Source organism: Poromitra crassiceps (genome assembly GCF_964638095.1).
Source record: "Poromitra crassiceps genome assembly, chromosome: 3".
Classification (NCBI taxonomy): Eukaryota; Metazoa; Chordata; class Actinopteri; order Beryciformes; family Melamphaidae; genus Poromitra; species Poromitra crassiceps.
Genome location: NC_139625.1, coordinates 61,383,322 through 61,397,311, shown reverse-complemented (window position 1 = coordinate 61,397,311; position 13,990 = coordinate 61,383,322). Strand labels below are relative to the sequence as shown.

Sequence of the window (13,990 nt, the reverse complement as noted above, 5' to 3'; positions counted from 1 at the left end):
AAAGCCAAACGGGGAATTAGTGAGAAGCAAATATCACTGGATTTCTCATAACATGATTAGGAACAAAGCGTTCATGCTGATTGGAATGTATTCTCAGAGGGGAAGTATGTAAGTATATGGGAGTATGGAGGATACTGTAAACGTGACATTTTGATATGAAATGAGAATGCATGGTGTTAAACAACACATTCTCACTCCCTACTCATCAAATACAGATGTTTGGTCAGGAACCCTTGCCGTTACTCTATAACACGTGGGGTACCCCTTTTTCTTCATTTTTCGCCAACACTGGTTACGTTCCTCCGCCCCATTGTGATGTCATAAATCCTCTACTCACACATTGTGACATCATCAGTGATGTCATAAATCTTCCCCTGCTGGTGGTATGAATAAGGCCAGTACAGTAGGAGTGCATAGTCTGTTGGCTAACTGGTGTGGAAGAGAGAGCTCATTTCTGTCTAACGTTAGACAAATAAACTTCTTTTGCTTTTATATTTGGCCAAAATGCCACTGGAGAATCTGGAAGAAGAGGGTCTGCCTAAGAACCCCGATCTTAGGATAGCACAGCTGAAATGTCTGCTCACGATGGACGGCCACCGACAGGATGCTAAAGTGAAGATGGAGCTCATGGATGCAATCATAGCTAACAACATGGCACCATACTATGAGAGCCTGTGTAAGGACCTGAAGTGGCAGGTGGACAGTGACCTGCTGAGTAAAATGAAGAAGGCCAACGAGGAGGAGCTGAAGCGCCTGGTCGACATCCTGGAAGATGCAGAGAAGAGCCTGGGACAGAGCGAGATACGAGATGCCATGATGGCCAAAGCTGAATATCTCATTAGGATTGGTGACAAGGAGGGAGCCCTGACAGCCTTCAAGAAGACCTATGACAAGACAGTGGCTCTGGGTCGCAGACTAGATATCGTCTTCTACCTGCTGAGGATCGGCCTCTTCTATATGGACAGCAACCTCATCACACGCAACTCTGAGAAAGCTAAGAGCCTCATCGATGAAGGGGGAGACTGGGACAGGAGGAATCGTTTGAAGGTCTACCAGGGCCTGTACTGTGTGGCCATTAGGGACTTCAAGCAGGCCGCCGAGCTCTTCCTCGACACAGTTTCCACCTTCACCTCCTACGAGCTGATGGACTACAAGACCTTTGTCACCTACACCGTCTACGTTTGTATGATTGCGCTCAAGAGGCCTGACCTCCGCGAAAAGGTGATAAAGGGAGCGGAGATCCTGGAGATGCTCCACAGTCTACCTTCCGTTCGCCAGTATCTCTTCTCCCTCTACGAGTGCCGCTACTCCGTCTTCTTCCAGTCTCTGGCCATGGTGGAGCAGGAAATGAAGAAGGACTGGCTGTTTGCCCCGCACTACCGCTACTACGTGAGGGAGATGAGGATTCAGTCCTACAGCCAGCTGCTTGAGTCTTACCGCTCCCTCACCCTGGGCTACATGGCCGAGGCTTTTGGCGTCAGCACCGAGTTCATCGACCAGGAGCTCTCCCGATTCATAGCCGCTGGTCGTCTCCATTGTAAAATTGACAAAGTTAACGAGACAGTGGAAACCAACAGACCTGATAGCAAGAACTGGCAGTACCAGGAGACCATCAAGAAGGGTGACCTGCTGCTGAACAGAGTGCAGAAGTTGTCACGAGTTATCAACATGTAACCATTGGAGGCCAGAAAATATATGAAGTGAAGTGGCACGGTTTCTTCATACACCGAGGATACCCCTGTCTCATCTTCAAGATGTTGGACTAGAGCAATTGTGATGTCACTTGAGCAATTGTGATGTAATCGGTGATGAAGATCAGTGAGTGGTGTCATCAGTAATTATCTCTCAGGGATGTCAAAGGAGATAATGTCATCCGTCAGTGATGTCATCACCCCCGTGTGTATCCACACAAACTGCACACCTAGTAGCTATATCCATAGCTAAAGATTGCATTGTTTAAATTGTCCAGTATCAGATAAAGAGTGCCATAATTTGTTTTTGTTTTGCATTATCTTTCATTTTATAAGAGTTCGTGTCACTTTTTTCATTTAGAACAAAACTATGTTGTAGTTTTCTGCATTTGGGCCTTGAAAGACATTAATCCAGAAAGCTTATTAGGAGCTGCACAAATTCCATTTGATGAAAAGGTATTTTTCAGGAGCACCAACATTCATTTATATCTCTCAGCCTATAACAATAACAACTACATCAATATGATATATTTCCACTGAAAAGAAATATTTCATCTATTGCGCCATATTTCAATTACTGCACTCCTAAAAAAAAAATCAATCTATATTTTCATAAACCTGCTAGCTATTTCCTCACAGATCATTCTGATAGTGCAAAGTCTGCTCATGAAAATGTATGGAGATTTATGCTGTAGTCATCAACATCCTTTCAAGACGTGAGAAGCCCTTGTTCTTCAAAATGCACATTTAAATGAAGAAGTTAAGGGGGGGTGTTACTTTGCAAAGTGCGGCTCGGAAACACAGCTGTAAGTTAGTTTTATTACCCTTGACAGCACAGGCAGGAGGAGTACAGGCATATAAGTTAGATGAGGTGCATGTGTGTGTGTGTGTGTGTGTGTGTGTGTGTGTGCGCGCCCGTGCATGCATGCATATCTGTTGGTATGTGTTTAGGCCTGGCGACTCTGCAAGCCTCGTTGCTTCAATTTAGCTTCAGTCTTCCTGGTTCCACCAGGTTGGCTGTGTGGTCTTGCCTCACTGCTTCTCCTTCAGTTGTCTTGCCAATGCACAGCAGCCTGAAATTACATTCCCAAAGAGGTAAAGTGTCAAGCGCCACTTCCCTCCTTGATTAGTAATGTTCACCTCACACTTAAACAGGAAGACAGCCTTCCTTCCTTGTTTGTTGAATGCTAATAGAATGACCAATCATCAGCACCGGCTCAGAGGTTACATTTGCATTTTAGATTGTAGGCATGTAGTGTAGCTTATGCTTTTGTCCAGAGTGACTTACAATGAGTGCAACAGTATTGCTGGATCCCTCGTGCAGGCAGCCAATAAGACAGGCAATAGATGCAACAGATGTCTCCTTCTGTCCTGAGAATAACATTGAATAGTGAAGATGTTGTTCCCGGCCAGTGATGTAGCTCCACCCTTGGGTCAGTCCCAGTCATTGCCAATGCCGCCCTCTTAAGTGGCAGTGGCACAAAGTCAACATTACAGTGTGACTACAAATGAACAGATGGATTGATGGAGACCGATCCAGGACAATCATGTATCACAGGGGAAAGAAAGGACAATGTTTGTATAGACTTACAGTACCAGCACAAAATGAGTGATGAAGATATGACAGAGAGGAGGCACGTTTTCAGGTTACAACAGAAGATACAAAACTGCAGCAGCTGTCACAGACGCTTCTCTAGAGCCATGGCCATGTGTTGCCACAAACTGGTTACACCAGCAACCACCTGCTGGAAGCCAAGTCTTTGCTGTTTCACATGCATCCAGTTTATACCAGGAGGAGCACCACAGTCTTCAGGCTGTTTCACATGCATCCAGTTTATACCAGGAGCACCACAGTCTTCATGCTGTTTCACATCCATCCAGTTTATACCAGGAGGAGCACAGTCTTCAGGCTGTTTCACATGCATCCAGTTTATACCAGGAGGAGCACAGTCTTCAGGCTGTTTCACATCCATCCAGTTTATACCAGGAGGAGCACAGTCTTCAGGCTGTTTCACATGCATCCAGTTTATACCAGGAGGAGCACAGTCTTCAGGCTGTTTCACATCCATCCAGTTTATACCAGGAGCACCAGGCCCGCTCCAACCCATTACGCAGAGTACGCAGACTGCGTAGGGCATCACGTGACTGAGGGCACCAAAAAAAAAAAAAAAAAAATTCTTTTTTTTTTTTTTTTTTTTTTTGGTGCCCTCAGTCAGGCCACTCACTGAACAGCAGGCCAGGCGCCGCCTACTGGTTTACTAGTGGTTTTATTACTTTATTCAGGGTGCATCTCATTGTAAAATTGGACTCGGCCCAAATTGGGCTTCAAACGGCCCAAATTGGGCTTCAAGCGGCCCAAATCTGGCTTCAACCGGCCCAAATCTGGCTTCAACTGGCCCAAATCTGGCTTCAACTGGCCCAAATCGGGCTTCAGACGGTCCAAATCTGGCTTCAAACAGCCCAAATTGGGCTTCAAACAGCCCAAATTTTTCGCCGCCGCCCTTCGGACGCCGGCACGCACGTCGGCCTGTATCGGCCTGGCCTGCTTGGTATCTAATGCCCGGCCTGAATTATGATCCCAGTCCGCCCCTGCTTGCATGTACAGTTTAACAATCACTTGTTTGCTGACATGTACAGTAATTCTAACAATTGTTTGTTTCCCACATGTAATGAAATGTGAGATACACTAGTATCGTTCATAATTAATGATTTTGCAGTCTTTCGTTTGACAGTTATTGAAAGTTTTACGGGGGGGGGGGGGGGCACCACAGAACAATTACGCTTAGGGCACCCAAATGGCCAGGATCGGCCCTGAGGAGCACCACAGTCTTCAGGCTGTTTCACATCCATCCAGTTTATACCAGGAGGAGCACAGTCTTCAGGCTGTTTCACATGCATCCAGTTTATACCAGGAGCACCACAGTCTTCAGGCTGTTTCACATCCATCCAGTTTATACCAGGAGGAGCACAGTCTTCAGGCTGTTTCACATGCATCCAGTTTATACCAGGAGCACCACAGTCTTCAGGCTGTTTCACATCCATGCAGTTTATACCAGGAGGAGCACCACAGTCTTCAGGCTGTTTCACATCCATCCAGTTTATACCAGGAGGAGCACAGTTTTCAGGCTGTTTCACATCCATCCAGTTTATACCAGGAGGAGCACCACAGTCTTCAGGCTGTTTCACATGCATGCAGTTTATACCAGGAGCACCACCACAGTCTTCAGACTGTTTCACATGCATCCAGTTTATACCAGGAGCACCACCACAGTCTTCAGACTGTTGCACATGCATCCAGTTTATACCAGGAGCACCACAGTCTTCAGACTGTTTCACATGCATCCAGTTTATACCAGGAGGAGCACCACAGTCTTCAGGCTGTTTCACATCCATCCAGTTTATACCAGGAGGAGCACAGTCTTCAGGCTGTTTCACATGCATCCAGTTTATACCAGGAGGAGCACAGTCTTCAGGCTGTTTCACATCCATCCAGTTTATACCAGGAGGAGCACAGTCTTCAGGCTGTTTCACATGCATCCAGTTTATACCAGGAGCACCACAGTCTTCAGGCTGTTTCACATGCATCCAGTTTATACCAGGAGGAGCACAGTCTTCAGGCTGTTTCACATCCATCCAGTTTATACCAGGAGGAGCACAGTCTTCAGGCTGTTTCACATCCATCCAGTTTATACCAGGAGGAGCACCACAGTCTTCAGGCTGTTTCACATGCATGCAGTTTATACCAGGAGCACCACCACAGTCTTCAGACTGTTTCACATGCATCCAGTTTATACCAGGAGCACCACCACAGTCTTCAGACTGTTTCACATGCATCCAGTTTATACCAGGAGCACCACAGTCTTCAGACTGTTTCACATGCATCCAGTTTATACCAGGAGGAGCACCACAGTCTTCAGGCTGTTTCACATGCATCCAGTTTATACCAGGAGGAGCACCACAGTCTTCAGGCTGTTTCACATCCATGCAGTTTATACCAGGAGGAGCACCACAGTCTTCAGGCTGTTTCACATCCATGCAGTTTATACCAGGGGCACTACCGTCTTCAGGCTGATTTTGGGAGATTCACCTACCGAATTTGCCATATTCCTGATAGTAAAAACTATGATGTAGATGCCTTTAAAGAGAGCGTGCATTAGAAAGTGCATTGCACCCATCCCTGCTAGTTAGCTTAGCTACAATGGGAGTATACGGTATAGCTGCCTACCCCCCCCCCCGTTCAGTCACCAAAATACACATTCCAACAGCACCAGAAACATTCACATGTACATGTGACCAGTGGGCAGGCTCTGAGGTTTTCCCACGAGGACGCAGAAGTAACCCTGAAAGCTGTAATTTTTCGAATGGCCACTTGAAGCAGGACTCAGAATTCCCATTGTTCCCGTTCACCCTCATGTTAAAATGCCCCACTTTGTAACAGTGATTAAGCATCTTTACAGCCTGGACCGAAACACAGTTTTGGTCTATATAGCTCAGTGACATCATTATTGACCAAAATCATCTTATGATATCACTGATGATGTCATAGGCACTGATGATGTCATAGGCATTGTGACATCATCAGTGACTGTGATGTCATCACTTGATGCCGCGCATCGGGCGAGCTGTAACTTTCCCAAAGTTATGGGAAACGGTAATCTTCTAAGTAAATCCATAACCAGAACTAATGTGGCGGAACCAAAGTTACTTCCGCATTTGCCCGAGGCGCATGCATTGTGTGCAGTCATCATTCCTGGTGTGTAATCACTTCGAAAATGTCCATTTCCTGTTACTTTAGATTACACGAGTCACAACATGTACTGTACATGTGAGTGTTTCTGGTGCTGTTGGAATGTGTATTTTGCTGACTGAACAGCTGTACCGTATACTGTCATTGTAGTACTAAGCTAACTAGCAGGGAGGGGTTACGCACAGGGACGAGAAAGGCATCTACATCCTAGTTTTCTTATCGGGAATACTGTATGGCAAATAGGCGAATCTCCCAAAATGTTGGTGTATCCCTTTAAGGAAAAATCCCCTGAAACACTGTTTCGGTACTTATTTGCACCTTGTATTTCTGAGCCTATTTTTTTCTGAGTATTTTTTTCTTATTCCCGTAGATAACCAGTCAAACATCGTTGATGTGACATCTTAACATATTTCCAGTGCAGCTAATATTAATATTTCTGTTTGTTAGCAGAACATTTTCAGCAATCTAAAACAGTTTTGGTGTCAGTCCCTCTGAATCAAAGAGCAAGGGCTTCTTTCCAGAGTCGGCATTTTGCACCAAGATGTTCAACAATCACACAGGGAGAAATCCATCATAGTTCAGACCAATTTCTCTTCTGACAGCAGCCTCAGTAGACCAGAATGCAATGCAGCCACAGCTTGCATCTTTGCAGATCTGTCATCAGTACTGTAGCATGGGAAACACAACTCCCTCTTCCAATGTCTTTTTGGCTTAACACACCAAAGCCTTGTTCTCCATTAAAAGTCACAAAAGTAATTCTGGGAAACATAAGAAATCACTAGCTGAAGTAATAGTAGACAAGGCAGATTCAGGGGGAAATGGCAAACAACACTTAATCACAAAATAAGAATGTAATAAACATCACAAATTCTGATATTTCACTGTAAATATTGGAGGATGGATTTTTCCTTTAACTCTCTGAACTTTGTTGAGCCAAAAGAGGCATCGGGGTGACGGGAGAGAATTCACGACGACATTTGCCTCGTGAATTCACAGCTATAAAGCGCCTAACACAACTAATAAATCCATTATCAGGTTATATACCTTACTATTTATTTTATATGTTACCCTTGGGGTCCATTTTCAAGAAGTATAATATTTATTTTCATTGCTTCGCTGATGATGTCCAAATCTACTTGCCTTTAAAAAATAAAAGGCAAAGATTCAATGCAGCCTCTATTCACCTTATTCACCACGCCCACTTTTTCTCTCTTCCGCGTTCAACGCAAACGTATTTGTTCTTCCGGTTCAGTGCTAGTTGCGAAGGCCACTAGTGGCTAATAATATTAGCCACTAGTTAGTTATGTTATATGGCAGTAAAATGCCACTGAATGACCAAATTGATATAACCGTTAACCATTTCGAGTAACACTGATTCCATACGGATCACCAGCGTTAGTTTGTTGTTTATAACGTGGCTATATTCATAACGTTTCTATCTCGGATGCGTTATTTCGAATCGCACATAGGTTACGCAACCTAACATAGGTGCGCAACCTAACGTCCACTCCACTAACGTCATCTTAAGAGCACAATATTCCTGGAATGCAAGTTTAACTAAACAGTTACATGTCCTCTGCATTCTACATAAAATTAAGATATTACGGGTTGTTTTATTTTGTATGTTACATACGTATTGGCCAAGATATGTTAGTTTATGGGGGAGTAATTTTGTCACTTTAGGAGCGGAGTGTGCGCAGCCATCTTGCCTGCGGAGTTTTTGGCAAGTCAAAACGGAAATACTATTACAAAATGACGTAATGCGGAAGCGTCCATGTGTGGGCAAAGAATAAGGTGAATAGAGAGCCGCAGGAATGAGTCCGGAAAACATTGATGCTAACACTTCCGGTTTCTTCACTGTTTCTGCCTATGGGATTTAATTGTAGTTCCTTAATAAGCCAACAATGAGTCAAATTCACTAATACTGTATAACATGCAAAGATCAGTCAGTATGGCACCATCTGTTAAACCATGTTGCCTTGTAATGGCTTCATTTACATACTGATTTGAATTTGTTGCCTTGAAGGTGTCCCCCCTCTTTATGTATAGATTGTGATACAAGGAGCTAAATGCAGGTTTGACATAATAATTATTATAAAACCTGTATTATTATAATATGTATAATTATTACAATTCTACTACCATTGTGACATCACCATCCCTTCCCTGCTTCCCACTGATGATGTCACAGATGATGCCATTGATGATGTCACTATTGCTTGAGTGCCCTCATTGATGACACCACAATTGCTTTGGTGACATCACTGATGACATCATCACTGATGACATCACTGATGACGTCAATTTCACAATGGGGTGGATGGCGTCACAATGGGATGTCACCACAAAATGTCAATTTCGAAAATTCGCATAATGGTCACAGCTATTCACGCTTGTTTAGTTAGAATGGGTTTTAAAAGTGTATTCAAATCTGCAAAAAGAAAGATAGAATATCAAATGAATTAGAATGGGTTTTAAAAGTGTATTCAAATCTGCAAAAAGAAAGATAGAATGTCAAAGAATTCTGTATTCTGAATTCTGTAATTCTATCTGTAATGTAAAATGCTTAAAGACTGGCTTCTTTCTGTCTCATTTAAAGTTGAAGTGTTTAGATAATACGTTATTACTAATGTTCTCTGTGGAATGGTTTCTTCACTCTGCTTGATAAATGAGGCGTTCCCCAGTTAATAATATTTGAATGTTGAAGGGCATTTGGGGCAAAACCACTGCAGATAACAGAACAAGTTCAGACTCAATATCATTAACAACAGTTTTATCTCTCTGCGCTATGCCAACTGTGTTTGATTTGTGAATATGTAATTGCAATTTATGAATATATTATCTGTGCGTTCCAGTGGTGTTGTCTGCTTGTGTAGGTGTTTGTGGTTTGTTTATGTGAATATGTGCGTTTCCTTTTATTTCTGAAACAAACAAGGATAGAAAGATAATAAATATCCTCTAAGTGAGGACATTTGACCAGAACCTCAGTTCTTTAAGGGGTTAGTTTTGGATCAGGCCAGGTTTAGGATTAATATTACAAACCTTAGTTTACAGGCTAGGAATTTAGTGGAGAGGGTTATGATTAAATTGAGAATTTAGGCAATGAAAAAAAGTCAATGAAGGTCCTCACAAGTATAGTAATACAAACATGCACTTGCGGATGTGCATGTGTATAAATTTGCTTGACCCAGTGTTATTACTAGCTCCTGAAATCCAGCTGCAATAACCAATTTGTCTGACCACTAGAGGCAGACAGAAACCGCAACACATTTGTAAATAATAAACAAGGCCACTGCACTACGGAGGCCTGTGAAGGACAAACGGAAGACTAACGTACCTACAGAGAAGTATTGCTAGTTACCAGTCTCTCTTTGACAGACCTTTCTCCCACTGAAGGTTACATGTCCCACAATGACAATGCCGGATTAAGGGTATGTGTCGTGGTCGCTCCACTATAGCGCCTCCTCTGGTCGGTCGGGGCACCTGTTTGGGGGGGAAGGAGAAGTGGAGGGAATAGCGTGATCCTCTCACGTGCTACGTTCTGCCAGTGAATCTTCTCGCTGTCAGGTGAGAAGAAGCGGCTGGCGACTGCACATGTGTCAGAGGAAGCATGTGCTAGTCTACAACTCTCCCCAGGTTGGCAGAGGGACAGCAGGGGGAATCAGATTTTTCTTTATCAAGATAAATAAATAAAATCTGGTTATAAGGTTTGATATCACTTATTGCAGGATTAACTGCAAGTCAAAGTCCTTACTCACAAATTAACTTAATGGCATCTTATTAAGGTGTGACTATCCTGTTGCATTTGTTGGATGGGGTTGTGCTTGTTGTTAAATGGTAACACCATTATGTACTAAAAGCCTCACCACTATCCTCCACTCACCCAGTCCCCCTTTCCTCTTGGATTTTACGCCATGCTACTTTGCCGCCTCCTCCCCGTTAAGAGCTTAAGTGCAGCGTGCGGAGAACAAGACCAAAAAAAAAGGCATTAATCCATGATTCATGTGGCGTGCAGCGTGCGCCGTGCCCTTGACACGCACGGCGTTCCCGGGCCTTGCTCGGAGCATCTTATCTGGGTGAGGCGAGCGAGGAGTGGCCCTCATGACCACGCTTCCCCAATTAACCAGCGCCGTGCTGCTCGCTCGCCGTCAAAACAGAATCCCACGCAGCGTTGGAGAGGCATCCTTCCAGACCAAGCGAGGGGGAGGAATCTATATTTACTTAAAACAGAAAAGGTGGAACGCGCGCTGCAACAGAGGCGGTTTTGATTATTATATATTTTTTACATTATTTAGCTCTTTTTTTTATACACTCTTTAGCTCTAAAACTTTGGCAAAGTCGGTTTCTCTGTCGTCATCTAGGCCAAGGAACCCGCGCAAAATAGGCCAGAGGGCGAGCTTTCCCGCTACGCGTGAACCGGAGAGGATGATGGCGGTGTATAAATGATGTTGGCCTAGACTGTCAGTGCCAAAGTCATGCATCAACTCTGCATTTAAAGCTGCTGGTACAGCCTTCATCTCCTCTCCCGTACACTTTACATCTGTGTCACTCTCTCACTCCCACTCCTTCACTCTCTTATGATCTTATTCTCTCTCTCTCTCTCTCTCTCTCTCTCTCTCTCCCTCCCTCACACACACCACACACCACACACACACACACACACACACACACACACACACACACACACACACACACACACACACCACACACCACACACACACACACACACACACACACACACACACCTTTTCTCCACAAGTCACACCCCCTCTCCATCCTTTTTTATCCATTCAATCTCCCTCCTTCTCTCACTTACTACTGTATATCTAATTCTTGCTCTTTCTCTTATTCCTTCCCTCTCCCTTACTCCCCCCTCTCTCTCTGTCTCGCTCTCCTCTCTCTCCCTCCCTCCCTCTCTCTCTCTCTCTCTCCTGCCCCCCAGTTCAGCCTCATATCACCCAGCTGAGGAACGTGACGGCGGTGGAGGGCAGCGCCGCCATGATCTCCTGTGTGGCAGAGGGCGAGCCACTGCCTGACATCTCCTGGAGGAGAGCCAGTGATGGCCGGGCCTTCACCGATGGAGACAAGGTAGAAACTGTGTGTGTGTGTGTGTGTGTGTGTGTGTGTGTAGCATCTATTTTCACATGACTATACAATGTTTACCTGCTTTGACTGTAAGCATTAACCCACTAATCTACCAGCGAGGACTTCCCCTCTCCTGCTCAGTATGAGGGGCTCTCCGGCGCCGACGGTGGCCAGAGGTCACTCTAGGGCAGCATTCCTAGAATGAAGGAGACTCTGTCCTCTCTGAATCTATTGATCACACCAATGGGTTGGCCAATCAATCTAAAACTGCACATGGGCATCGAGTATTGGCATACATGTAGTAGATTTTTCCATTTTCCCACATTTAAGATGATTATGAGCATTTTCCCCTTGCCACCCTGCATTTAGGAAATTATCCAAAATGCAGGGTGGTTTATTGTTTACAGTATTGTTTATTGTGGATCCCCATTAGTCTGCACCAAGGTGAGACTACTCTTCCTGGGGTCCTGGTGGTGGTGGGGATGACTGCAGAAATAATGAGAGAGAGAGAGAGAGAGAGAGAGAGAGAGAGAGAGAGAGAGAGAGAGAGAGAGAGAGAGAGAGAGAGAGAGAGAGAGAGATCGAGATCGAGATCGAGATCTCAGGCAAAAACCTTGTGTCTCCAAGATGCTGACTTTTCAGGAACTAAGAAAAAGTACCTTTTCATGTGCATTTATTTATTTATTTATTTATAAAAAATATTCATCCCCAAACTGAAGTAAAAACAAATTTGAGTTATGAGAGTTTCAACTGGCAGTCATGTATTCTACATGCATGCCATTTACGGGACAAATACATTTTTGACAATGTTCGGGATATTTTTTAAATTTCCTCGACCCACAGAGGAGCATGTAATCATTCAGTTGAAGTTAAAACATGAAAATCACCAAAATTACAGCTGTGAGGATTTCACAGAATATAAATATTCTGAAGTACGTGGGAAATGTATTATTTTATGGGTTCCTATGGTGATCATTGAAGTATACTTGTATTTATAAAGAGAGAAGGGGACTGTGCGCTAACATGTGCCTAAGAAATGGCTGACATTTACAGGTAATTGCATGTATATGTCCTCATAAAAATGAAAACGGACGTAATGATTCCCATCTGCCATAGATGAAATGCTCTCATTAGAGTCACTCAATGGTAAAAGTGCTGCACTCTTTCTGTCCACAGCTACATTCTATTATGGTCACTGAATTCACCACTTGATGACTGATCCTTCTCTCTCCCTTTGAAAGCTAAATGCAGATGGATGAGCTTGTACAATAGCAAGCCAAATGGCTGCTTCATCCAGGTGCACTGGCTTCTCCATGCTGGAGGGTGTCTGTGTTCCCTCAGCCCTATGTTCCCTCTGATCAGTACCTAACACCATATTTCTTTTCCCAGGATGGTGATGGCATGGTCCTACTTTGCCTTTGATCGGCTTACCCTGATATTATACCCTAACCTTAACCAATCATCATTTGTCATGCCTAAACCTAACAAATCATCACTACTCATGCCTAAACCTAACCAGTCATCACTACTCATGCCTAAACATAATCAATCATCACTCCTCATGATAAACCTAACCAATCAGCACTCGCTAAGCCTAACCAATCATCACTCCTCATGATAAACCTAACCAATCATCACTCCCCCATGCCTAAACCTAACCAATCATCCATCACTCCTCATGATAAACCTAATCAATCAGCACTCCCTATGCCTAAACCTAACCAATCAACACTCCCCATCCCTAATCTTAACCAATCAGTATTCCTCATGCCTAAACCTAACCTAAGGACAGAGCTCTGTGATTCTGGAACCCTCCTTTAAAGAGCCGGATGATCCGAGAAATCTCTGATGGTGTTTGGTGTGGCATACATGGTAGCTCACTTTGAGCTCGGCTGTCCCTGCAGCCTGTCTGGTCATGTGATATTTATCTTGCCTTAGTTAGTTTTATATTCATTTTGTTCATTTTATTCATTTTATCATTTTATCTTTTTACTTTTTACCCTTTACAGTCAGTGGTTTTAATGTTTTTTGTTTAAGGAACCATGGTTTTATGATGGTATTGGTTTGAAATGCGGTTTTGGGATTGTGTAATACTTGAAGTGCAATATTGAAGTGCAATACGTGGTTAGGTAGAGTTGTTAACTCGTAGCCCAGGCTGCATCATGTCTGACTATGTTGTCCTCTTGTCTACGCGCTGTTTGTCTTCAGCTGTACTGTACTGTCTGTTACGTTTGTCACGCTCTATTGCTGCTGTACAAATGCCTAAGACAAATTTCCCTATGGGACAATAAAGTTAAACTCAAAACTCAAACTTAACCAATCATCGGTCTCCATGCATAAACCTAACCCAATCAGAGGCAGAGTAGGGAGGGTCATGCCTTTGCCATCCTGCGGAAAGAAATTTGATGTACCTAACTCTGATGCTGAGGGAACATAGGGCCTAATTTGGATGGGTGGACAATTCATG

The 13,990-nt window shown here is 43.9% G+C and overlaps 1 protein-coding gene and 1 pseudogene across 2 annotated transcripts in view; both read left to right on the top strand.

Annotated features, from left to right (window-relative positions):
• The window catches only part of ncam2 (neural cell adhesion molecule 2), a gene marked incomplete at both ends in the record, with an annotated part of 533,990 nt that overhangs the window by 415,488 nt on the left and 104,512 nt on the right, over positions 1–13,990 (top strand). Inside the window, one exon of the mRNA XM_083633844.1 lies at positions 11,381–11,526. Within this exon, the coding sequence (XP_083489970.1) occupies positions 11,381–11,526 (146 nt within the window). The remainder of the gene's footprint in view (positions 1–11,380; positions 11,527–13,990) is intronic.
• Positions 505–1,674, top strand: LOC310773859 (26S proteasome non-ATPase regulatory subunit 6 pseudogene; annotated as a pseudogene). Its single transcript has one exon. The product of its transcript is annotated as a 26S proteasome non-ATPase regulatory subunit 6 pseudogene (transcript).